This window comes from Heliconius melpomene, chromosome 7 (genome assembly GCF_056956725.1).
Source record: "Heliconius melpomene rosina isolate 202511_hmr_F chromosome 7, ASM5695672v1, whole genome shotgun sequence".
Taxonomy (NCBI): domain Eukaryota; kingdom Metazoa; phylum Arthropoda; class Insecta; order Lepidoptera; family Nymphalidae; genus Heliconius; species Heliconius melpomene.
Genome location: NC_140395.1, coordinates 3,267,309 through 3,294,437, shown reverse-complemented (window position 1 = coordinate 3,294,437; position 27,129 = coordinate 3,267,309). Strand labels below are relative to the sequence as shown.

At 32.1% G+C, this 27,129-nt stretch overlaps 1 protein-coding gene across 3 annotated transcripts in view; it reads right to left on the bottom strand.

Annotated features, from left to right (window-relative positions):
* Positions 1 to 2,221: 2,221 nt before the first annotated feature.
* The window catches only part of didum (dilute class unconventional myosin), a 35,174-nt gene continuing 10,266 nt past the window's right edge, over positions 2,222 to 27,129 (bottom strand). The window contains exons 5-41 of one of the 3 annotated variants that reach the window (XM_085188110.1): positions 26,415 to 26,537; positions 26,207 to 26,337; positions 25,528 to 25,747; positions 25,263 to 25,370; positions 24,903 to 25,024; positions 24,373 to 24,619; positions 24,100 to 24,236; positions 23,464 to 23,662; positions 22,843 to 23,069; positions 22,346 to 22,524; positions 21,898 to 21,978; positions 21,284 to 21,422; positions 20,399 to 20,556; positions 20,068 to 20,242; positions 19,318 to 19,407; positions 18,553 to 18,737; positions 18,037 to 18,293; positions 16,467 to 16,593; positions 16,018 to 16,096; positions 15,750 to 15,845; positions 14,923 to 15,031; positions 14,337 to 14,477; positions 13,052 to 13,131; positions 11,441 to 11,470; positions 10,713 to 10,822; positions 9,902 to 10,009; positions 7,914 to 8,013; positions 7,555 to 7,672; positions 7,052 to 7,186; positions 6,417 to 6,621; positions 6,088 to 6,233; positions 5,566 to 5,777; positions 5,118 to 5,267; positions 4,686 to 4,817; positions 4,009 to 4,125; positions 3,270 to 3,407; positions 2,222 to 2,911 (exon numbers count right to left, since the gene is read on the bottom strand). In XM_085188110.1, coding sequence (XP_085044236.1) covers positions 3,279 to 3,407; positions 4,009 to 4,125; positions 4,686 to 4,817; positions 5,118 to 5,267; positions 5,566 to 5,777; positions 6,088 to 6,233; positions 6,417 to 6,621; positions 7,052 to 7,186; positions 7,555 to 7,672; positions 7,914 to 8,013; positions 9,902 to 10,009; positions 10,713 to 10,822; positions 11,441 to 11,470; positions 13,052 to 13,131; positions 14,337 to 14,477; positions 14,923 to 15,031; positions 15,750 to 15,845; positions 16,018 to 16,096; positions 16,467 to 16,593; positions 18,037 to 18,293; positions 18,553 to 18,737; positions 19,318 to 19,407; positions 20,068 to 20,242; positions 20,399 to 20,556; positions 21,284 to 21,422; positions 21,898 to 21,978; positions 22,346 to 22,524; positions 22,843 to 23,069; positions 23,464 to 23,662; positions 24,100 to 24,236; positions 24,373 to 24,619; positions 24,903 to 25,024; positions 25,263 to 25,370; positions 25,528 to 25,747; positions 26,207 to 26,337; positions 26,415 to 26,537 — 5,102 coding nt within the window. In that variant the 3' untranslated portion in view covers positions 2,222 to 2,911; positions 3,270 to 3,278. The remainder of the gene's footprint in view (positions 2,912 to 3,269; positions 3,408 to 4,008; positions 4,126 to 4,685; positions 4,818 to 5,117; positions 5,268 to 5,565; positions 5,778 to 6,087; positions 6,234 to 6,416; positions 6,622 to 7,051; positions 7,187 to 7,554; positions 7,673 to 7,913; positions 8,014 to 9,901; positions 10,010 to 10,712; positions 10,823 to 11,440; positions 11,471 to 13,051; positions 13,132 to 14,336; positions 14,478 to 14,922; positions 15,032 to 15,749; positions 15,846 to 16,017; positions 16,097 to 16,466; positions 16,594 to 18,036; positions 18,294 to 18,552; positions 18,738 to 19,317; positions 19,408 to 20,067; positions 20,243 to 20,398; positions 20,557 to 21,283; positions 21,423 to 21,897; positions 21,979 to 22,345; positions 22,525 to 22,842; positions 23,070 to 23,463; positions 23,663 to 24,099; positions 24,237 to 24,372; positions 24,620 to 24,902; positions 25,025 to 25,262; positions 25,371 to 25,527; positions 25,748 to 26,206; positions 26,338 to 26,414; positions 26,538 to 27,129) is intronic. The other 2 variants (XM_085188111.1, XM_085188112.1) reach the window with 2 other exon arrangements.

The following is a 27,129-nucleotide window of genomic DNA, read 5'->3' as shown; positions in this document are numbered from 1 at the left end:
AATTAACTTAATTTCAATAATAATACTTACAATTAATTAAAAAATAAATAGGAAATTAAGTACAAAAAAAGGATTTTCTTATTAATTACAAGTTTCGTTGAAAACTATGGCATGGTATGAATGATTATGCATCTCTTTCTAACTTATTATTCTTTATAGTTCTATCTCTTTCGCACAATATTTAAATCTAATTCGATTAACATAGTATTATTAATAAAATAACTATTAATAACACAAAATAAGTGGATGATTTAATATAATGTAAAAATAATAAATGTTCCATATAAACGTTTCAAAAAAGTAGGAACCAAAAGATTAAGTACGAAGAACTAAATAAAGTAATATTATGCATATTCATTATAAATATCGTTGTATATATGTAATTGATTATTTATTTATTAAATGTTCTAAAAGAAAACAAAAGAGAACGCATTTTTTAGTAAAAATTGACATAATTCGACGATTGCTTATAATCTTCTTGATGCATTTATTACTTAAAATTTTATTGTCTTTAAGATTTTTCACTACGTAATTTACTACCGCATTTTATAAAATAATACAAGGAATAAAGTATGTAAATATATACATTTCCCCGATTGGGAATCGAACCCATAATCATCGTGATATTTTCATAATGCGTTGTATTGATAAATTTATCATATGTTGTTTAAATATGGAAAATACATTTTTACATACTGTATAAGAACGTTACATTGAAATTATTATATATTTTATTATCTGAAAATCTATCAAATTGCATCTATTATAGTAATATTTAGTTTTTACTGTGTATTATTAGTAATACATTTTACACATGTGTATATTATATAAATATAATAAAAAAAATATTTTAATATTATAAATATTTTATAAGCACGTATACAAAAATATAAATTCAAATAATATAAATAAAGATAAATATACCCAGAGGATGATTCAAAGCTGTTTATCGCCATATTACTGTCAATTCATATATATATATTTTAATATAATATACACAAATGTAAAAATTAATGTAATTAATCTATAATCTGTGTTAAAATATATAATTTATTATACAGATAAAATATATGAGTGCACAACTATTTAATTGGTCTAGTGTAAATACTATAAAGCTATAATAAGTCGTAATTAAAGTTTTTATTAATTATATATTCGTAATATATAGAATATAGTTAATTTTATGATTTTATTGAGTATTTTTTTTAATGCAAAATGGCCTAACTTTTTCATATATTCCCAAAAACTTAAGAACAAATTGTACATTGCAGTGGTTTAAGTTCGAAAGTTTCATTCTTTTCATTTAAAATAATTTCAATACAGATTGTGTATCTGTATAGAAATTATTTTAATATATCCGCTTTGCTAAACAAAGTTCGGCGTTGAGTTCCACAGTTCGTGGGCAAAAAGTGGAGAATCGACTTTTTGAACACAAGTTATCGAATGGAAATTGAACCCACAACTATGTTTAATAAGCCGCGTAGTGGTTAATTGTCTTCAAAAAAAAATTTTCACTACGTGTTAAAAAAGTTTAAGTTCACTAAAATTATATTTACTGATAAATATATACATATATAAATATATTGAAATGTGAAATTGTTAAAAGTGCAATAAAACTTTTAACATTAAAGTTTTAGTTAAACCATTTGCATTATTAAAAAAATTTAGAAATATAGAATGATGATATACTGATTAATAAAAAAATAAAAGAAACAAAAACATAATCGATAGATAATAATGATTTAACAGTTATTCCAAAATGTTAGTTATTTAAATAACCACCTTTTAAATATATTTATAAGACTTTTTAAATATTTGAACAGATATACAGGGTGGAATTGTAAGCACCACTTTAAATGAAACCACAGTTTTAACTACTCTACAAAAGTCTAATATAATTCGGAAAAAAAATAATTCCCAAAAATGAAAAAGTTATTTTTTCAAACAAAATAAATAATAAAATTATCGTTTTAAAATAAAACACCATTTGTAAAGTATAACATAGGCACGCACACACTTACCTGTCAAATCGGAAACGTCGCACACGTATGTGTGCGTCACACGAAATACAGGTATGGATAAAAATCGTGAAATGAAAAAAAAATCCTACGTCCAAACTGTTGAGGTACCTTGATTAATTTCTTAGGTGTGGGTTTGAAATATATTACCCTATATGCAGTTTCAATAAAAGAAGCGCTGCCTCTTCCACCTGTATAACAATATTTTTTATATATGATATTTTTTTACATTTAATTAACATAGATATTATTTTAGCGCACATGTTTTTTGAGATTTAAGAATTTCAGTGACTTCAATAATAATTAAATAATTAAATTATGAACAAAAGGTGTATCGTATTCAAAATATTTTTTTATAGATAAGAAAATGAGCAAAAATGAGCAAATGTTATAAAAAGGACGTTTTTCAAACCCATTGTTAAGACGAAATGGCACTACAGTACAGTATCTTAAATAAAAAATATATATTTAAAAAATATGGCAATGTTGATAAATACTTTAATCAACTTTAAATTTAAACAAAAGAAAAAGAAATGCATATAGGCATGGAATGTTTTGAATAATTATAAAAAACTTCATTTTTTTATTAAATGTAAAGAATTAAGTAAATAATTTTTAAGTAAATAATATATTTTACTACTCGTTATTATTATAATTTAACAGTCAGCACAATAAAAAAAATCAACGGAGACTTACAAATCTTCAGCAAAGAACCTCTTCCAAAGAAAATAAATCAAAATCGTAAAAATGTAAAACTTAATCATATAAAAAAAGTTAGAACCATATAAACAAACAATGTTTACATAATATAATTAACTATTACACTTAAAAATAATTAGCTAGCTTTCTTCGGGAACAATATCTTCCAACGTCTTACTTCAGACTCTTCCAAACTAATATTTAATGAAAAATAGATATAAAAATGTTCTCAGATAAAAAAATATCAAACAAAAATTAAAAAAAGACTGTAATAATAATAATAATTATTATTATAACATCTAATATTATAGATTAAATGAGGCCACTTTGCGGAGGGAAACAAGCATGCGACTGTAAGCGCAAAGGCTTTATGTTCGATTCCCACTCGGGGAATGAAATATTTAATATTTTCATTTTTTCGCTTTGGTAACGAGGAAAGGCGCGGCGTTGAGTCCCGCCACTCAACGTAGAATTAGGCCCAGATTCGCTCTGTCTACTCTGCTACGGGAGAAGCAGCGTGGAAGCTTAAAAAATAATAAAGACATAAATTACCATTTTACTTTATGTTTTTGTAAGAAGGCCTTCCAATTCTAGAACCTCGGGGACTTCTATATCTTCCAAGCGTATTGCTGAAGGGCTGTAGTTAAATTGCACTGCGTATATCATTTTAGTGTCCATCAGGAGACTTTGCTGTAAATAGAAAATCTATGCATCAAATCATATACTAAAAATGTAACTATCACTCTCTGTACATGGACGATATATGAGAAAAACAATTCTAGGGGGAATTTATCAATATAATAGAAATTCTATTACAAGGCAATGATTTTTAATTTCTTAAGGTAGTCTGTGTGTTTGTGCACTATCATTAGAGAAACGGCTTAACCAATTTAAATATAGCAAAAACCAGAACAAGTTCAAGACGCGTGGACTATCATATTTGATCCTCTCGGTGGTAACTCCATCTGCTCCCTGTCTTACTACATTTCAGACTTCGAGTTGCACTCTTAACTTCTTTAATACTAATGTTGCCACCAGCTACATCAAGACTCAGCGTTTCGCTGTTACCTGAGACTAAGATGCATTTCCTTGTAAAATTTTGTCCATTGCTGCAAAATTTCACCGTCCTTTGAAATCACCCCTATCATTCTACAGGTTAGCGAGCAAATTATTATTTTACTTATAGTACATTATATTTTATATTACATACACTACACATTTGTTATGTAAAAGTCGTTGTGGCGCAGTGGGACAACGTATGACTGTAAATGCTATAAAAATTTATAAATACCGGTTCTTTATTAGCATTAGGTCCGGCTCTCTCCTGCATAAGTTTCTGTATTTCGTGTATGAATTCCCTTGTCACTTTCACTTCATATTCCTCGGCCGGGGTGTACATGTTTAATATCTGGAATATTATTAGAAATAATTATCGATAATTATATTATAATTTAAAAAAATTGTTTGGTTTAATGCACTGATCTCAGGGACCAATGGTTTAAAATGGTGGTGGTCAGAGTTAATTAGGTCACTTAAAATGTGCCATTCATAACTCAGTTATTTCCAATTGACGTATGTAGGTAAAATATAATATAATGAATTATTAATTGTAAAAAAAAAATTAAAATAGAGTATTTATAAAAAATACTCCACTGCTTGGCGTAGCGAAACTACAACTTTGGCATCATTTCATCAGAAATTAAAGAAATTCTGGACTTTCATTCTTAAGAATGTTCGCATAGGTATATGTTTTTCTTTAAATACAAATTGAGGCCATCATGGCAACACGGAACAAAGGGTCGATTCTTACTCGGGGAAAAGAATTATTATTTTCTCTCTCTGGCAATAAAACAAAGAGCGACGTTGAGTTCCAACACTCAACAGAAATGTAAATGATGAACCAATTGTGCTATATTTATTATACATCGTAACGACGTATAATTTAATTAGAATTGAACCCGCACTAACCTTACAAACTTGCATAGCGGATAGATCGGCACACATTTCCACTGTACTACTGACGTCGGCCATGGATTTGCGAGCTTGAAGTAGTTGCACGGCTTGTGTTATCGGCTTAAGAACGCTAAGGATTTCTTCCATCTTAGAAAATAATAATAATAATAAATTAAGTTCATAGATATGTAAAATAAAACACAAAATATACATATAAAAATGATTGTAAATTTTGTTAGTAGCGAGACTTTAACGTGCGTTTTTTTATTTAACTATCCATATGACCATGCAGAGTATCACAAGTAAAATATTTGTAAGTTTTCAAAATGCTACTTTTTAAAAAACATAAAAAATTGAATGATTGAAACGGGAGTTGAATCCACTATTGTTATAACTTTTTAACAATATTATCTTTCCGAATTGTGGAAAAACGCTTCAAAAACTCACACTCTGTTGTCCATATTCAGCCAAATGTTCCTTTATCCACGTTTCCAAGTGGGATATATTGTATCGAATCTGCAATCCCTTGGCCCAGCAGCAGAGATCCTTGCGCAACAGTAGCTGGTTCAAACTGTACGCACATATGTAATAGAAGAGCTGGAAAAAAATATTTTATATGTATTTTTTTTGCTTCACAGAGTGTCTCGCACGTAGCAGGATTGGCAGAGGAAACATAGTGTTAAGACATTCCGTTCCCCACTTTCTGCCTAATTCTCAAAACATTGCATGTGGGGGGGAACTCAACGCCAGGCTTTGCCCTATTAGAGCGAGGTAATGAAAATACTACACATTTCATGCCTCCGAGTGGAAATCTAAATTTCCAATCCTGATGTCGAGCCGCAGCGGCATAAGAGAAAATATTTTGTCCACTGCGGTCACCAACCGTCATACTCACCTGTCTAAATATAACAACTCTGAGCGCGGGATCGACAGCGTGCACCCTGAGGTGGTCATGGGTGGTCGCCAGTTCGTGCTTGAGTCGCGCAGGGCCAGCCGAGGGCAGCGAGGGTGCGATGCGGGGACCCGACAGGCCGCTTATCTCCTCGTACTCTAGGATCGCGGGCATTATTAGACGCTCGAGTTGGCGTTCCAGGAGGTTTATTAGACCTAGAAAGGAAATTTAGGGCGTAAAATTATCTTCGGTGTAGCGGTAATTATTCTTCTAGTTAGAACTCGCATGCCTCCAGGATTCGGCGGAAAATTGGGAATAGAAGTGTCTTAATGGGAACAGAGTGTCTTAGTACTAGTTCCCCAGGTACACTCTGCCTACCTTGCTATGTGCAGTATACAGTGTGAAGCTCAAAAAAACAAACCAGACGACTTATTATCGGACTGCATCAACATTCTGTACCATCTTATGTATGTACAATAGATAAAAAACACAACACCTTAAAAAAAATTCAAGAATAAAAAATACCTTGATAAATCCAAATGGCTATGTCGCTCAACACCTGCCTATATTCGGACAGATCGAATATCCTCAAGCTCTGTTGATTCTGTCTTGGGGTATTCCCCGCTTGGTATATAGCGTCGCCGCTGTACTGACGGAGGTTGTTTAATAATCTGTGGATAAAGATGAAACAATGATGCATAACAATTTATGTATATTAAAAAACTGGTTTCGAAGTCATAGACGTAACGTAAGCCTCCTGTAACATGTAGCATCCACCACGAAAAATAACCAAAATATGTAAAAAAAACCCCAAAATATAAAAAAAAACAATAACAATCCACTCTTTCTCTCACCTCAGCATATTAGCCAGCCACAACGCACTATACTCCACACTCTCCGCTCTCTTCTTCAGCGTCTTCTTGACGCCGGTTCGTATCGCCTTCATCAGCTGGTGCATTTTCGGCTCGTCGTCCACGTGGTCCGTGTGTCTCAGCATCATGAACAGTATGTAAGCTGGTAGACCTGGCAGTAGGGTTACTGCGATACGGGGTTTTAGATCTACAATTGAAAATGGTATTTAATGTAAGGAGAGCTTTACATATACAAATATTAAGTCACTACATTCTCTTTCTCTAATTGCTTTGTTGTGATTGTCAGTATCAATATAATATACAATTTAGATGATAAAAAAATTTATGTCTTATACATAATTTTATATTCTATCATAACATAGCATATATAAACTTAACATATATTTTTTCTTTTAATTCATTTAAACATTTTAAGATTAAAATTTAAATAAAGCTTTCAAATCACTACGTAATAACATTACTCAAATATCAAATCTTTACATACAAACATATAATATAATATATTAAACATATAACATAATAAAATAATACACTAAAATGTCATAGCTGTATTTCAGACTACACAAAAAGGTTATAGATTCGAATTCAACTGATGCATTTTTATATTTAAAACTTACCAGTAACAAGTTTCTTAATAATAGTCCCTTCGTCTTGCAATTTATATTCAAACATGCCCAAATACTCCCTCTCTTTTTTACGCATTACAGGTGTTATTTCTAAAGCTGTTGTATTGTTTTGTGATACTATTGTTTCTGAAAATGGTAAATAATAATGATTTTAAATAATTTTAATAATTTTTAAATGATTTATATTATAATGGCTACATACAAAGAAAAAAGTAACAGCCCTATAAAATTTCACCTTAGTGGAATGTAAGTACATATCAAAATTAAAAAAAATATCTATTTTTTCAAATATTGTTTACATTAAGGTTTCTAACATATTTAGTAATCATGGTGATCACTGTAGTGTATATAAGACGGAGATTTTATTTTACGTAAAAATATGGTTTTATTATATGTTATGTAATATGTACACAAAAAGCAGTCGAATTGAAACTCTCCTCCTTTTAGTGAGGTCAGTTAAAATACATGCTAAGGATATAAAAGTTAAACCATACCATTGCCTTCGAGAATATCCTGCACATCTTCAACGCCCGCCTCTTTTAGTTTATTCACCAAAAGTCTAATTTGATTTTTGTATCTGCGACAGCTCTCTGATAATTTATCTACACGCTCCTACAAAATATAAAAAAAACGTTATATGATTAAAACTATAACGACAACAAAAAAACGGATCATTTTATTATTTAAATGAAGTTGATGATTGTTAATGTAACATAAAAAGTATAAAAGAAAGTTTTTATAATTTTATTAAATTAGAAGCATTGCGTTAGTTTTTGCCTGCCAACACAGATTTTTTTTAAATGAGTTATCACTAAGTACTTAAGTACGAAACGAAAATAAAAATATTAAATACCTGTATAGCAAGACTTTCTGATGCCAGTCTAATAATTTCATTCTGTGCGTATTCCTGACTTTTGTTCTTGGGCTCTTGACTCAAATCCGCACCCAACAGTCTAAAATAAAACGTGTTTTGTTCATATCAAACATAAAGCTGAAAATGTCCCGAATTAGATAAATAAATGTTATATTAAATATACATATATTATGTACATATATACCATAAGGATAAATGTTATTTTTTATTGTTATATTTCACTTTTAATAAATAATATTTAATTTTATATCGCACGCTCCGTTCCCCATTTTGTGGCGAAGTCCGAAGGCATTATATGTTAAGTGGTGGAAATCAACACCACCCTTTATCTTTATCCAAGGCGAAAAAGTTCACTTTGTGCCCTTGCGCCACGACTGGCCTCAAGTTTGCAAAACATGAATATACCAATATGGCAATGGCAATAATTACATAAGGATGTCGCTGATGATTACAATGATTTGATTGGTTACATAAACAAGTAATCAATGGTTGCACTGAAATAATGATTACGGTTACAGTGATATAATGTTAGTGGATACAATGAGTGATTAATAACTCGACAACTACAACACAGTTATGATGATATACTGAAGTGTAGTAACAGTTACACCGAAGGGTACACTGAAGTTCTTTATGGTTAAACTGAAATATTTCCAATCGAGTTGAGTTTATTTAATTTTTTTAGTTTTTATATCTTACGTGATCTCATTGATGGTAACAGTGATAATGATGATGATATGATGGCACTGAGGCATTTGTAAATTTATACATTTGCTGTTACATTGAAAATTTCGTTATAATATAATATTATTACTGGATTTCCAATAGTATAATATTATAACTATGATTACACTGATAGTCAATGATTACACGGATGGTCCATGATTACACAGATTATATTGATGGTCCATGATTACACCGATAACACCGATGATCCATGGTTACACAGATTATATTAATGGTCCATGATTACACCGATTACACCGATGGTCCATGATTACACAGATTATATTGATGGTCCATGATTACACCGATTACACCGATGGTCCATGATTACACAGATTATATTGATGGTCCATGAATACACTGATAGTCAATGATCACACTGAAGTGGTTAATGTTGCGTTAAAAACCGAAATAACCGGTTACAATAAAATGTCGACAGATGAATTGGTTACATTTAAGTTTTAATCCTACTTTGTATATACATATACATGTAGTTGATGGTTACACTAACATATTGTTAACGGTTAACTTCCACAAGAATAAATGATGTCACTGAAATAATGAGGATATTTACAGCAAGATATTTTTTATGTATGAAATAAAATGGACGTGATTCATGGTAATTTTTGATGGTTGAATTACGTCCCTGATGCTTCCAAAGCAATATGTATACCAAAAACACATATTCATGCTACTTTTTAAAATCTGCTTTTTAATGTATTAGGAATGCACATATAAAAGTAATATTATAATTTTTTTTAATATTTATTAAAGTTAGCAAGCCCAAGTGAAAAAAAACCGCACAAGCCCATCAGTCAGCCAGTAAGTCCAAATAAAAACGAGTACAAAAAAGTTCACCTAAACAGATAAAACATTGAAAATAGTTAATGGCACGTTTATAAAAATGTTGTCATTATACAAAAATGTTTTTAACGTCTTGCCAGATAAATAAAGACCGTCCCAATATCTTCTTTGTGATGGTATATCTTCGGCGCTGGAAAAGAATAACGTATAATATGTCCTTTTTACTTAAAAACTAATATTCTTTTTATAATCTGTGAAACGAAAAATATTTTTAGTTTGTCAAAGCGAATTTATATCTTGTTTTGTGTTTTTTTTAATATTTATCCATGTTAAAAGGCAAAAAAAAATTAAAAAATATAATAACAGAATAATAAACAATTTTCTATTATTTCTTAAAATACTATCTGTATTTTAGAATCAATAAAAATAGAACTTACTTTTGATATTTCTCATTCTCATCTCTAAGGCGATCGATTTCTTGTTTCGCTTTATTTATATGCTCAGAATAGAATTTCTTTTCAGCTACAAGTTCTTCTTGTAATTGTCTGTAAATTAAATTAGTTAAAAAATATTTAAATAAATCAGCTTCACGCTGTATCCCGCACACAGCAGGGTAGGCAGAAGGAAACTTAGAGTTAAGATACTCCGTTCCCCACTTTCGCCGAATTCTGGAGGCAATGCGTGTTGAGTGGCAGAATTCAACGCCGCGCTTTGCCTCGACACCAGAGCAATACCAGAAGCTTGACGCTGTATCCCAAACGTAGCAGAGTAGGCCGAGGAAACCTAGTAAACACGCGGTTCTCTTAAATACACTACCGTTCCCTAATTTCCGCCGAATTCTTCAGCATTGCGTCTTGACGCAACGTCGGACTTTGAATCGTCGGAGCGAGGAATTGAAAATAGTAAATATTTTAAAATAAGTAATTCGGAATCGAACCCACAACCTGTCGCGTTTATAGTCGCATATTTGTGTTCCTGCGCCACGACGGGCCACTAACTTAATTATTATAGGTACACTATAGTGTATGTATTAGTAAATATACACTATATTTTATATATTGCGTAAATTTCAGTTAAGTTGTTTTTTTTTAAAATAGGGTGCACAGCGAGATAAAATTATTTGGGTTCTCTTACATATGCAATGCATAGAAAAATGCATTGAATAATAGATCTCGATCATTTTTATTATATGTACAATGATTTTTTCAATTGTTTTTCTGCCTACCGTACATAACACAAAACAATTACCTATTAATGCCCTTCTGCGCTTGATAAGCAGTAGCTAATTCTCCGTCTTCGTTAATGATGTCCACATCTGAACCGTAGTTTGATGTTGCAAGCGACTTTAGATTCACCGTCTATTACCATTAAGTTTATATTAGTATCAATAGTTTTAAGTATATGTAAACTATTGAAACAAAGCTAAGTGTATGTATTCGATTTTATACTTTATCTATGGATCTTAATTTTTTTTGGGCATATTTTATTAAAATAATATATATGTACAACTTTTAAATGATCTAAGTTCTTTTGTACGTAAATTTACTCCTACATTTCTTTACTCTAATAATTTTCGTCAATCATTTATAAAAAAATATAAATAAGTTAATTTTTTACATAATCAATTTTAAAATCAAATGTATACACTTATAAAAAAAATACAAAATAATATACCATGCAATGACAGCAAAGGAAAGCGTTGAAAGAAATTAACAAAAATTAGTCTATATATAACAACAAGGCACAAAAAAGTATAAAATTGCAACATAATAAAATTATGTACGTAGAATGTATAAAATAATTATGTAGGTATATAACATAAATTAACTTTGATACAAAAAAGGTTTACAATTCAGGTCGTACATTTTTATTGAAAAACCAAACGAAAAACATTTTTTGATGTGATTAAATACATACAGGTATTTTTTCATGATTTATGAGCTATTTATGACACATCGATATTATTTTTTACTCACGACGCTCTTCAACGCTTGGAACCATGGTTTCTGCGTGAAATTAGGTATTTTTATTTACAAATTTTATAAATTATAGTATATTAAAGACTAAATAACTCTTCAAAATATTATTATTATGATCTACAGGCAGTCATAATTTACATATGTCTGGGCTTATTTTTAATTTTATCTTATGTATATCTTCAGAATTTAAAGTTCTTTTTTTCAAATTTTACTTTATAATGTAAAGTTAATAAATTTAAAATTTAAGTAATTAAATCCTATCCTAATAATATTTAAAGAATAGACTTTTTAGGTCAATTAGACATAGTGCCCCGTTAATAACGGTCACTGATTTTTTCACAAAAGATGGCGTGTGTCATTTTATATATTTTAACACCAAAACAAGAAAACCGAAAACAAAATTCCGACGAAATAATACCTTAATATTCCGTAAATGATAAAACTCTCTTTTGGGTAAATCTTGGAACAATGTCTTTATAAAAATTCCATTCGGAAAAGTTTCCATCTTTTCACATTTCACAAATTAAAAATTTTTTATTTATTTTTTCAAATATTAGGCAACGAAAGTAAACCCGTTACTATAATAATGTAATAAAAATAATATTTTTTTAGCCATCACTCACGTTTCGTATCAGTCAACGAGAACTAACCTCATATTCATATTTTCTTAATAAATATTAGTTTCAAGATACAGATCACTAATAACAAAAAGTAGTTTAGATTTCGTATATGCATTAATATCGAAAAAAAGTATTTTATTTGTAGGTAAACAAAAAACATTATTCCAATAGCTATTTTTTCCTAATTCATTTCACGCATTCGAATCTAGTGTGTATCACTATCATTCTAATTTCTTTTTTGTCTTCACTTAGATGTGTAAGATTTAGAAGAATTCCGAAGTGGAGATCGAACTCGAAATTCTAGTATTTTTACTTTTTTTCGTCACTATAAAAAAAACTAAAATAAATTCAAAAAATTATCCACTAGGCTTTCATTTTTTTACCCAACTTCGACATATTTTTTATAAAGATTTTATTAGAAAGACAAAACCGCATTCTATACATATATTTTATTCTTTATCAAGCAACGTATATCTCCCCAGATATCGGTTATGATAAGAAAGAGAGCAAGGTAAATATGTTTCGGTGCTATTTTTTTATCTTTCCAAATATAGTCAGTACACATTAATAAGATGTGTAAATAAAAAAACGGAACATTCATTTTATTATGATAATATTACGAATACTTTTTTTATTTCACATAATTTCCGCCTTTTACGGAAGAAGAAAAAAGAGAGAAGAGACAAAGGTAACCAAAGGCGCAAAATTTAAAGTGGGGCCTCTACTAAGCTGTTTCATTTTTTTATCATCTCAAGTCAAAATATAAATATATAAAAAAAACTCCTATGGTTGTAATTAGGATATCATGATCAAAATTGGGTTATGGCAACCTGGTTGCTTCTCTTAGCCTAAATAATAACTCGAAATAAAAAATGGAGTTAATGTAGACCTTAGAATTACAAAAACTATTAGTAATATTTGTTATCTGTTTAAAAAATCTGTAAAAAAAATTTTTTTTATGAAGTAAGAAAAGGAAAAATAATCTTACCTGATGCGTCAAAACACTCTTTAGTTGTATACATTCGTCGCGTCGTCTATCCAATTCCTTTTGCATTGCGGCCAATTGTTCTACAGAAAACATTAAAATTATGTTAAAAATACGTAAAATATAATTAATATATCATTGTAAACATATTGTGCAGAATAAAAGTGGCCTAAGTAAAAAATCACTATAGAGTAAGTAGTTAAATAAGCTTTTTACAGTCAATTTTTATTATTATCAGTAGTTATAGAAATGTCGAGTTAGATCACTTTTATTCTAAAAGTGTGTACGTTATGTATGTATGTACATACGTTAGTAAAAAGCTGAAGAATTAAGCTTTATATAACATGTGAATTGTGTCATTTTCTAGAATGATTGCTTAAAAACTGCATTGTAACAAAGCATTTTATGGTAATATTTATATTAAGGCACATGATGTGATACTCATTTATGATTGTCTAAAAAAAATATTCTTTATAGTGTAGGTATAAATTTCAAAGTTATAATTATTTCCTATTGTCCAAGTTATTCGTCTTAAAAATATTGAGAACATTATCATTAATAATAAAGCTGTCTCTAAATTATTAAGCAATTATTATATTTTAAGCACTCTTCTATTCTATATAATTATGTACATCAAATAAGCGATGAAAAGGCTCGCCACAAGTGCTATTGCTATCTCTTTCGCGTCTATGTAATTAGAAAAGGACAGCATCATATATCAAATCGTTATATACACTAACTGTTTTCCGCGACTTTGCATGCACAAAATAAGTTAATATTAAATATTTGTTTATTAAAATAATTCAAAGAGACTGGGTTCGATCCCCAAGCGGAGGAATGAAATATTTATTTAAATTATCTGCTTTATTTAAATTAATTTCACTTATAGGCTCTGGTGTCGAGGCAAATACCGACAATATTCAGCAGAAAGTGGGGAACGGAAGTGTCTTACAATGTGAACGGAGTGTCTTGACACTAGGTTCTCACTGACTATCCTGCTATGTGCGGGATATAGCGTGAAGCTAAAAAAAGAGAACATAATTATATTTATTACTTCATTGAGTATAAGAACGGGAACGAGGTGTAGCTGGATAGGCAATGACAGGGCGCAGCCATTATTTAATTATTAATATACTTTCAAAACAAAGTCATTTTATTCTTTACTTTTTGTTCCCAATTGTAATGGTGTTAGATAAATTACACTTATAAAATACCATATGTTAAGTAAATTCTATAATTTTCATATTAACATCTTAAGGTTCTTACAAATAGATAGATAGATACTCACCGACTATTTCCTTAGATATATGACTAGTGTCTGAACCACGAATTCTTTCTAAATGTTCCCTTAGTTTTTTATTCTCGATTTCTAGTTCTTCAACTTTAAATCTGTCCGAGTCTGGGTTAGATGGCGGAGATGTTAGACGATCTGTTGAAATTAGTTTTTTGGTTACTTTCACACTGTTACCGGACCTTTCACGGAAGGCAGAGCGAAGTTATTGTTAAAACACTCCGTTCTCCATACATCGCCCAATTTCCGAGACATTGCATGTTGAGTGACTAAGCTCAACGCCACGCTTCGTATTGTAAAATGAAAAATATTTTATTTTCCCACTGGGAATCCATAACCATAGCTATATACGTCGAGTTTACAGTTCTGCTACGCCACGACGGCTTCAATATTTTAATATCAGTGTAGTTCAAGCGGGCGAAGCCGCGAAAGATACATTACTATATTTAATCATATTTTCTTAGATTTACGCTATTTAAATATAATCATTCCCGTGAATGATATCGAACCCACACTCATCACGGACATAATCAGACACTGCCACTGAACCACAATGGTGTTTATTTATTGATTTAATACTTACTCATGAGCCTTTCTTCTAAATCCGCCGCTCTTTTGGAAGTTCTCGATAATTCCCCTTGAAGTACTGATATTCTGTTTTGCATTCGTAGAACGAGACCCGCATCCGCCATCTTTAAATAAAAGTATGTATATATTATCATCATCACCACCATTATCGTCATATCAGCATTTATACGCTCATGACGCACGCGACATGGGCCTTAAAGATCATGCCGTATAATATATATATTAAGTAAATTTGCCATAATTGAGTGACTGTGTAATAAGTCACTAAGTTGTTTTTAAAACCGCTCCCCACTTTCCATCATATTTTGGAGGCATTGCGTGTTGAGTGGCGGAACTAAAATGCATACAAATAGTAACTTGAAAATAATTTATCATATACCACAAAAGAAAAACAAAAAAGAAAAGTGAAATATGAAAAAATATAAAATCAATCATCAATAATGCATCGCTGTAATCTCGCGATCTCTGCAAGGCGACCCCTTGTGCCCCTGCGTCACAACTCTCTTATTTATTTTTAGAATTTTATCTAAGGCATTATTCTAGTTTATACTTAATTTTTTAATTAGAAAATAGGATTATGATCAGTTAGTCTATTGTGTAATCACACACGCTTATACATATAATATTCTATATTGCATTCAACATAAAAAAATATATTTAACAGGAAAAAAAGTTAGCCTCGGTGGACTTATCTCTAAGAGATTTCTTCCAGCCAACCTGTGGAAGTGGGTGAAAGTATATAGTGAGAAGACAAAATATGCAATATAAAAATAGAGATGTGAATCTAAAATACATATTATATAAATTAAATTTTCTACATACCGGCATGGGCCCGTTATGAGAGCCGGCGGACCAATTAACCGCTTCGAGGGCGGGACGAGAAGTCTCCACCGATCTGACTGACCCATATCCGAAGTCCTGTAACAAAAGCACAAAAAATATAATGTAGCGAGACTCCGGTGTTTTCTCTTCTCTATAATAATAAAAATTCTTTGTAAGAATCTAAATACTAACAATAATATTACATGAATCAAACTAGGTTCTCTCTATATTTCTTGTTATGCGGGATAAAAGGTGAAGTTTGACTTACATCTTCCACAGTCATTTCTTGTTGTGAATTAGTGCTTGCGTCTGATAAAGAACGCCTATGTTCCTTTGGTGCGGGAACCCTGATAAAAAATATCGTTACAAATAATTAATAATATTAAAATATTGTAAATTGTTGTGGCGTTGAGTTCCGCCACCCAAATGCCTCAAGAGTTCAGCGTAAGGTGGAAAACGGAAGTGTCTTGACACTAGGTTCTCTCTCCTATGTGGAGAATACAGCGTGAACCTAAAAAACATTAACCTTCACTATTAGCAATGAATATGCCACTGTGCAGCGACACAGCGTCTGAATGTAAGCGTGACGGTGGTGGATTCTATGCCCATTCGAGAAAATGAATTATTTTCATTTCCTCACCTGATAACAGAACAAGTTCCGCCACTCAATGTAATGTCTTGAAAATTTAGCAATGCCTCTTAAGAATAAATACCCACCTCTGCATACAATCCAATCGTTCTTGCAACTCATACTGCGACGACAATAACTTCTGTCGACTCTGCCTCTCCGATTCTAGCTCTAGGCATAACGCCCGTTTCTCAGCCTCGTGTAGTTTGTCACGTTCTGTGGAAAATGTCAGTGACTTAGTTGCAAGTTCAAATGCTGCACCACAAACAAATAAATTCTTAATAACAAATTAATGTATTGTCGAATATTTATTTGACACATACCAATTATGTGCGAAGTATAAGCACTATTTTAAATTGCTTGAAAACTGGAAAACATATATTACTCTCTTTTTTTCTAAAGAAAACATAAAAAACGAGTCATATAATTGTATAAAATATATAATACCCTTCCAGAACTGAGCTCTCAATTCAAATTCCTTCGACCAAAATTCATGGTTATTTTTCATTTCGTCTGCTTCGTTTACAGTAATTTCATGTGGTACCACCATTTTTGTTTAGTTATTATTTACACAACATCAGAATAAATAAATTTATTAAAAATCGTCTAATTGTTTGCAATTTCGTGAATTTTATTTATATAATTGTTTTTACTTCACTTTACTATTAAGTTAAGCGGAAATCGAATCCTGATTGATTGTGTACAATCCAAACACACACAAACACATCCTTAATACGCCACGATGGCATTTGAAAGTTGTATTACACAACATATATAATGTATACAAACATTGTGTAATTATTATTAATGGTCACACTAAAAAAAATATAAACTCAAAAAAATGTTTTGCTACAAAAGAGACACTAAAATAACACTAAAACACGAAAAAAATACACAAAAATCGCACAAAATTAAGTAAATTAAAACACATTTAGGTTAATTAGTGAGTGAAATAACAAACGTTGCCGCGTTATCACTAGATTAAGAATCTAATCTTAATATAATATGTTGGTGAAGATATTAATTCACTTTTCGATTTGTATTAATGTGATAAAATATGCTTTTAATGTAAAAAATTGGACTCGTGGTTAAATAGTTAATGAAGGTCGTGGATTCGATTAAGATCTATTATAATACTAGCTTACTAACTATTGAGAAAACCATTTTTATTATATTTTTTTAGCTTCATGCTTCGTTTCGCACATATCGCTTCAGTTCTATTTTCGATCAAGCCTATTTTTAGGGCGGCCACGACTTGTCGACCGTACTATAAACACACTATATTCCAATTTTAAAAAATTATCATCAAGAGTTAACTCACAATGTTAAAAGTTCATTCGCCAGTTTGTCGCTCTCTTTATATTTTATACATTTTCTCTGCTCTTTTCTTCTACCAACTTATTTTTAGTACATTACTTAAATTTAATCAATGGATGGTATTTTTTGAAGCTAAGAAAATATCTCTTTTGGGAATCAAAAACCACGCTAGCAAAACGACAAGCGGAAGACTAATATAACAAACAGTATACACATTTGAGATATCACCTAACCAAAAAGGTATTACACATCATTCATCAGTACAGACATACAACAAAAACTTACCAAAAGAAGAGGAAACTTCAATTTTTAAGTCGGTTAAAAAAACTAAAAAAAACTTGCCTTCAATAGCCAATTCATAATGTTCCTTGTTACTCTTCAATTCATTTGCAAGTTTTTCGCTCTCTGCGTCATGTGCTTCTTTATTCTTCTTGTATACATCTTCTATAGCTCTCTTCTCTTCTATTAACTTCTTTTTACTTTCTTTTTCTTTTGTTATTTCTGAACGTAACTCATTTAAGAGGTTGTCTTTGCTTATGATGTCCACTTTAAGAGTTTTAGCCTCCATCTCTATTAAGCGGAGTGATTCGAGTTTTGATCTGTTAATAAAAACAGTATTTTTTTATTAATATACTTTAAATAAAGCTATCATATCATCTTAATAGAGGTATGTGACAAGGACAAGGAAATAATTATTTTCATGACTGGAATCAAACTCACAACCGTCGCGTTTTCAGTTAGACGATGTGGAACTGCGCCACTGTGTCATCATTAACGGTACCGAAAATTATATTTTATTTATCCTCAATCTGTTAAAAGAAAATATAATGAAATTCTTAAAAAAAAATTAAAACTCACCTCAACTCATCTATCTGCGCTTGCAACGGCTCTATCTTCCTCGCCTTGCTCTGGGCGTCTTCCAATCTCTGTTGTAGACTTATAATTTTATTTTCCAAGCCTTTGTTTAAAGTTTTAACGTGATCTAAGCTGCGGGCTTCGATACGTAAACGTTTGTAGAGACGACGCGCGTGCCAGCGACGGATCTAAAGAATATAAGAAATTTAGTAATAAAAAAATATATTTTTAACATATTTAGAGTTAAGTGTGTATTTAACACTTAGGAAAGGTTTATTTTTTTTGAAAACGTATTAAAATTTAAGGGTTACGGGATTTGAAACCGAGCCTATTGGAAGCCTGAGAAGTTATTCAGATCGCATGTATTAGGGTCGTATAATGTTTAAAATTTTATTTGTACGTTTTCTAAAGAAATAATTTAGCAACATGAGAAATTGTTCACATTGATTTACGTTTCGTATTTGATAAAAAACGCTTGTATCCCGCACACATCAGTGTAGGCAGAGGGACTGAGGGAGCCCAGTGTTCAGATACTCCGTTTCCCATTTTCCGCCGAATTCTGGAAGCGTTGTGTGTTGAGTGGCGGAACTCAACGCCGCGGCTTGCCTGAACTCCAGAGCGCAGAAATGACAATATAAATTTAAATAAATATTTTTTCTTTTGAGTTACGTAACTCTAAAAAGGACAAGACTATCCACATATTTTACAGAACTATTATATTTTTTTAAAGTTTTACCAACATCATACAAAAAGCAAAGTAATACGCACCGCAGCCTGACATATAACAATTTGATGTCTCCTCTTCCTTATGCGTCGCCTCGCGAGGAAACCGCGCGCGTAGCGTTGTAGCCCGATAGTCTGTGCAAAAATATTATTATTATTATTATTTTTATTTATTAAATAAATTTACTTACATACATCATAATATGTGTACATTTTGTATATATATTATTTATACACAAGATTTTACTGATGGCTTATTATTATTATTCGCTTCTCGTTGTATTTCAAACGACAGGTTACGCAGAGGGCACCTGAAAACTTTGTATTAAGAGACTTCTGTTCCCCAGTGCGAGACTTTCCACCGAATGATGTTGGCGCGGAGTGTTGAGTGGTGGAACGCAACACAACGCTTTGCCTCGTTACCAAAGGGTGGAAATAAATATATTAAATATTTCACTTCCTCGAGTGGGTATCAAACCCACAACCTTGTAGCGTTTACTTAGTTTAGTCACATGCTTGTGGCCCGATGCCACGACTGGCTTTACTTCTTATTTGTTTTATTTAAATCAATTCATAAAGAAAAAAATACTAATTTAAAGTAATTTGTTCAACAAAATTACTACAAAATAACTGTTCAATCCAATAATTGGTTGAAATTTTAGATTATATTAGATCACGAACTTCCACTGTCGTTACAATTACTTAATTCAGATTACCAAATAAATAAATAAATATGTAGATCAAGCGGACAAAGCCGCGAACGGGCCGTTAGTAAATAATAAACAAGAAACTTACAAGTTTCAATATTTTCTTATTCTTATACAACCGTCGTGCCAAGTAGCCGCGAGCACGTGCTTGTATAGATAGGACCAGGCTTCTGAGACGAAGGTAGCGAGTTCGAGCCAACCACCTTCGTATTGTCTTCTGAATTTTAATTGCGGCTCGGTTTCGGCGGATCTCTTGGACTTTTCTGTTTGGAAGAATTAAAATTTTGTAAGTATCATGATAAAATAAATATAGAAATAATTATGAAATTAGTTGATTGATAGTCTAGAAAATGTATAAAATTTTCCTAAGGCGTTGAACAAAAAAAAACAACTTAACGTTTCGTAAGACGTTAAATTACCTCCTCACTAAATACCCTCTGGCCCTCGCCTGCAGTCCTCTCAAGGCCGCTGTGAGTCGTTTATACCTCCGCCGGGCTAGGAACCCCCGAACACAGCTTTGGACACGCACGCAGTATAACCTTTGCAGATCCGCTCGCACTTTCTCCAAGTACGCCACCTGAAACATATAAACATTATTAATATATATATAACTCAAACTCCTCCGCAGCCGCATACGCTACAAATTCGTTCGAGGTAGTCTTGGGGTCCGTGACGTAGCGCTGGGACTAGGGCAGGTGTCTCTGGGGTGTGACCTCCCGAAGTTGAGTTGCATTGAGTCAGAAGGCAGACCCTGGTAATCTACGACGAGATTAATGCCAAGAGGAAGAAGATAAATCATACTCTTTAAAGATTTAAGGAGTATCATTTGAAAATGGGTAAAAATTGCAATAAACAAAGATCTCATTCACGTACATTTTTATGTACATTTTAAACATTTCTCTCAATGCACTTCTCAAATTCTTCTCTAAAAAATGAAATCTGTTCCTGGTAATAGAATAAAAAAATACCATGCCAACGCCCTAAATACGATTCCTAAAATAGCCTACACATAAAAATAAACGTAATAAAAAATTCACCTGTCCATCTGTAAAAAGTAAATTGGTACAATAACTAGCACCAAATTGATATTTATTAATACGTTCCCCTAAACGGAGACCGAACCTATAACCGTCGCGTTTACAGACACACTCTGTGCCGCCACGATAGTTTAATAAAATTGTCTCATATTATCTACCTATACTACGGAGCTATGCTGCCACACACAGACAGGTCAAACTTTATAACACCACTCTTTTTGCGTCGAGAGTTAAAAAAATAAAAATAAATAAAAAACAGGAAATTACCTGTCCTGCTCTAAAAAAGATCTTGGTTGCACCAAACTGATATTTATCAGGATCTTTAACATGTTGTTCTAATATTTTGGAGCAAGTTTTCTTAATGTTCGCGCGATCGATGTCTTTTGAGCGACAGAGGAGACGATATCTGGAAAAGAGTAATAGAGTATTAAAAAAAACACAAAATATATAAAACTTCTGATTTAATAAAATTTAAAATTAAAAACATTTATTGGAAGTTAAGAAAATTACATATAAGTTTAAAGTTCGGTAATGATTATTTTCGTAAAATTTGTATTGTAGTCATTAAGACAAAAATAATAATGATTTATATTTGTCTTACCTTGTCATACATTGTAATATTCAAGAAAGAAAAAAATATATATTAAAAGTCAAAAATTCTGCGTAAGTTTTAGAAAAGTTTTCTTATAGGAGAAGTAAAGAATGACTGTTTTTGCTTACCTGTAATGATATTTTTATATTAATTTTTAGTATAAATAAGGTAAGACAGTTCCCCCCTACAGATTGTTTTCAAGTGTGAGTTGATGAAATCACAAAAACATTTATTTTATTAAAATTAAATTAATTACAATTCGGATTCGAGCCTTGAACCAATCACTGACCTTTGAAAGAAGTCCTGATACAGCCATCTCGATGGAAAACCGGCAGATGATATCCTTATGGTCTCTAACACACCACATGCCCTGGAAAGAACAAATGTATTTAATAATAAGTTATTTTCTATTTCATAGATATCATTGATACATATAATTCTGTACATAATTGATTTAATAATAAATGAAAAGCCGGTTCTTCTCATGTCTTATCTGAGGCAGATATTGTGTATTTAATCCTCTGTCTGGCGATTAATTTATTTTAAATTGTTTAAAATTATAACTGTTAACAAGACAAAATGCAGCATTGAATGCCGTCCTTGCCGAAATTTGGGTAATGCGTAAGCGTGTTAACACTAGCTTCTCTCTGCCTATTCATATATATTAACCTAAAGGAAAAAAAAGGTGACAATGATAAAAATATAGAATCATGATAGTGACCGTGATAGTGACCCACCTCAACTGATGCACAGCCCTCGCGGCGTCGAACTGGAAGGCCTGCTTAGTGTCGTTGGGCTTGATGCACCTGACGTAGTGTGGCGTGGTGGCGGACAGCGTCGCCATTAGTGCTGACAGCGACGCGCGGAACTGCGCGCCCACTGTTTGTTTTTGACCCGAGGCGCGCCGGGGTGGTTGCTGTAAGTAAAGCCAAATATTATTATTAAAAGTGTTATTTCAAACAATCAATGTACATATATTTTAGACTGTATAATTTTTTTTACTAAATATAACTCTTGAAGACTGTCCAAATCAAACCATATACGTCGAAATTATAGGAATTTCGTTTATAGCTAGATAACAACATAAATAAGTTGTAATATACGTATTAGAGTAGTTTCGACGTTATAATACTAATAATAATAATACTTGAGTTGAGTAGTAAACAAATGGCAAGTTTTAATCTCACTACAAAGTAATTTTTTAAAATAAAAAATCCCGTAAAAAAATACTTACAGTAAGACTCCCCAGTGGCATTGAAGGCGTAGTCCTCCTTCTAGAAGGCGGTGGTAGAGTCGCCGACTGATCCATAGGCGATTCCGCGAATATCACATGTATGAGACGACAGGTGGTCGCAGATTTGATACATTCTAATTGTTCCTCTAACACTGTATCTCGATTCTTTTCGAGGAAACCACCGCATTGGTATTCTACGTTATCGGCGAAATGTTTTATTATGAACGCTGAAAGGAAATTTAGTAAAATCGATTTTAGTGGAAAAATATTAGAATTACATAAAAATAAAACAGTATTCATTATGCAACCCTTGAAAATTCTCTAAGCGCAGTGGCATCGCGAGCTTAACTCGCGCCCGAGGCAAAATACTTTTACAGCGCCCTCCAGGCGAACACTATATAATTTCACATGTATGCGGACGGATAGTTTTGTTGACTATTTGGAACCACTTTATGAGTGGCGCCCGGGGCATGTGTCCCGCACATTGCAGGGTAGGTTTACGGAAATGTGGAAAATAGAGTGAAGACACAAAAAAAATAAAATCTACGGTATCAATCAATAAAGCAAATATCACACGTCCAAATCCAAAAAAAAACACATATTCAATATAACTCCACTAACCTGCATTCCCGAACCTAGGTTTCATAAAATGCGGGTATTTAGCACACTTGTCATGTAATTTGGCCACGAAGCCGGGATCTGACCCTTGTGGCACACGACATTCTTCATCTAATAACGCTAGAACACCAAGACGGTCTTCTATGAGGTTGATGCAAGGCTGATTGTCGTAGAAATCTATCATTTTCCATGATATTTCTTCCTGGAAATTGAAAAGATTTACATGATTTAGATTACATGATTAATATAAGTATAATTTATACCTGTAATATTAGTTTGAATAAATATTTGAAATGACTAAATGCATACACCATTGTGCAAAAAGTAAAGTGAAGTACTTTAACATTATTTTTATTGCATAAAGTAAAAGTAAATTAGGTGTTATAGGCTAAGGTAAGGTAATGGTAACAACTTTTTGATACTTTTTTTTTTATTTTCAGATGTTTCCTGGTTTTTGTATGATAAATAGAAAAATGAAGGAATTAAGAAACTCCATTCCACACTACGTGCCTATTATCGACGATAATATTTCCTCCTAGTGTAGATCGACCTGACAACCACCCTGTATTAGTCAGAAGACTATTACTGACTAATAACTAAACATATTTATAGGAATATACATAAAAATAAGTTTCTAACCTTAATATACTCATCTTGTTCTAGTTTAAAGACATGCGAGTTGAACTGCTGTTGTAGTTTTTCATTTGCATAGTTAATACAAAACTGTTCGAACGAATTGATTTCAAACGTCTCAAATCCGTAAATATCCAATACACCTATAACCAATAAAAAAAAGATTTAAAAAATAGTCTGCAATGTTTGGTTTGTCTTTCGTAAAACTAAAAACTCCACAACGTCAAGTATTCAACGCTCTATCTAATTAGACCCAAAATGTTCACCGAAAACACTTACCAATAAAATGTCTCTTGGCGCACCCTGTATCTAACGCCCGGTTGACCCCGTACACGAGCCACGCGAACAGCTCCCCATACATTCTCTTGGCCAGGGCGTCTCTGGCGAAAGCCGCCTTCTGCACGTCCATGCGGGACAGTATGACCTCGTGCGCTGACGCTATGCGACGGTGCGTCAGCCACCGAGATAGTTCCGGCTTCGATATCCCGAGTAGTGCACATACTGTTGTTAGGTGGGGGTCTTCTGACTGGAACAAAACACAAATAAGATTAGACATTTTAGAATCTTAATTAGTGGTGAGCTGTTAGAAACCTTTTTTAAATACCAAACGTGATTATACGACATAACCAAACATACACTTAAAAAAAGTTCTTCACAAAGTAAATAAATCAATATTTCTTCACAGTACTATAACTATAATACTGTGGATTTAAAGTAAGATCAATTTCAGCTATCCAAGAAAAAAAATATTTTCCTTAAGTTATGTATACAAAATAAGCAACAAAAATAAAAAGAAACTGATCACTCACATCTATATAAGCCCCTTCACCATCTGTTCCGTCATCAGGGTCCGCTGTGAGCTGAACATTACCAAGATGCAAGATGGCCGCGAGCACTATGAACATGTTTTGTTGTTCCGCGTCTGTTATACCTGGATATAGGATTTTTTACTACTACTTTACTAAATAATTATTAATTTTCTGCTGCTTAAAATATATAATTCCATAATTATGATATTTTATCACATTTACATATGGATGTTTTGATATTTTTGAATGGTCATCGGATAATGTTGATTACACTAAACGTTATTATTTGTAAATAATAATTAAAAACATAAAATTTACTTGTTTGTATTAAAATAATATACAAAAACCAATTTAACTCACCTAACGTAGTAAGTGCATTTTTAGTTTCATTAAAGGCTCGTAGATCATCAACGCCGTCTATCTCGGGACTGCCACCTTGATTTAAATAGTGGAACGAATCTTGATGATCTGTGAACGAAAGTTATAATTATATGTCGAAATTGGTAAATTTGGATGCAATTCCTTTTCCTAACATTACCTTTATGATTCTCTCGCCCACTCTCTGATTGCTTTCGTTTTCTCTCTCACACACTATCTCTTTCTCGCTCTCTTTCTCTACACTCACCTAGCTTCAGCTCGGGCATATAATCCGCCGCCGCACATAACTGATAGAATATGTGATAGTTTCTTTCCCCAGAACTCTGGTAGACTACTCTGGACTTCTCCAGGAGGTACGTCCTCATGCTGGCGCCGGATATCCTGTATTGCTGGTCGAAATGTATCTCTATGAACTTGCCGAATCTTGATGAGTTGTCGTTTCTTGTAGTTTTAGCATTGCCTATTGCCTGGAATGAGTAAAAAAGCAAAAAAATAAGCTATATACATACACTCGTAATGTATAATTGTTGATTTCAATATCGTGGGTTTAATTGTTGTTGATGAAAAATAATTATTACTTTATTGTTATCAATATGCATCTGTTACATATAGTGGAGTAAGAAAAAAAGAGTTTATTGTACGCTCTTCAATCTACTAAAAGACATAGATGTTAGACGACATAAACTAACGCCACATTACGAGTATATTTTAGCAGTATGGAAAAACAAAAGTAAATCAGAGAACTGTTATCATATCAAGACTGCATATTTTTTTTGGTTATATTATTTACATTCAGACTTTTCAAAAATACCATGATCTTTTAGATGAGACCATCCAGAAATCACATCAAACAATCATCAAATTTTCCAAATTTCTTATAAAAACACCTAAAATCCGTAACAAAGACAAATAAAACTAATATTCACCTCCATAATAGGACTTGAAGCTAGGACTTTCCGTTCTACTTGCGTTTCACTTGCATTACCACCAACGGCTGCAAAATATCGCATCGCGTATTTCGCTGAAACTGTTTTACCTGCACCAGATTCTCCGCTTACTGGAAAAAAAATATAAAGATGGTAAACCAACTAACTAGACCAAGTCACTCAGTGTTATATTCGAAACAAAACCAACCTATAATACTCTGATCCTGCCTTTCCCTTTCCAATTTAGTGTAGGCTTCTTCGGAAACAGCAAATATATGCGGATCCAGATCACCCATGGACTGGCCGCGATACGCCATGATTGTTTCGTCACCTGCAAGGTATTGGGTATTACAATCATTTTTGAAAAATGTCTTAAGGGGTTAGGCCACTGTAAATTATTTGAAAAATCGTTTTTTTTATTGGCTTAAAAAATAGTTTAAACCCTCTAGAATCAGGAAAAAAAGGTCCCGTGTGAAAAATTTTTTTTTTCCTTAGGAAATAGAGGTCGCCGCCAAGGCCATCAAAACTTAATCCGAAACAACTACCTGCGGCAAACATAATGGGGAAAACCATTAGCCCAGCACCATAGCCCCCTCCCCCCCATTGCTCCCAACCGCCTGTATTGTTGTTCCACGTGTCCTTTCGAGCCTTTTGAGCATTATGAAGGAAAATTTCAAGCGCACAGTAAAGAGTGATTGATTGTTCATAAGCGACGATTTTTGACTCGAACAATTTTGATTTTTTTACTTGAAATTTTGACCAGATGTGAAAATTAACGTTATCTAGAGAATGTCGATCGGGATTTTCGATAACTTTATTTATTGATTTTTTATTAACAAAAAACTAGCCGTTTTTTTCGTCAAAAATCTATTTTTTTTTTCAAACGCACGCCAAATCCACAAAAATTGTTTTTTTTTAAAACC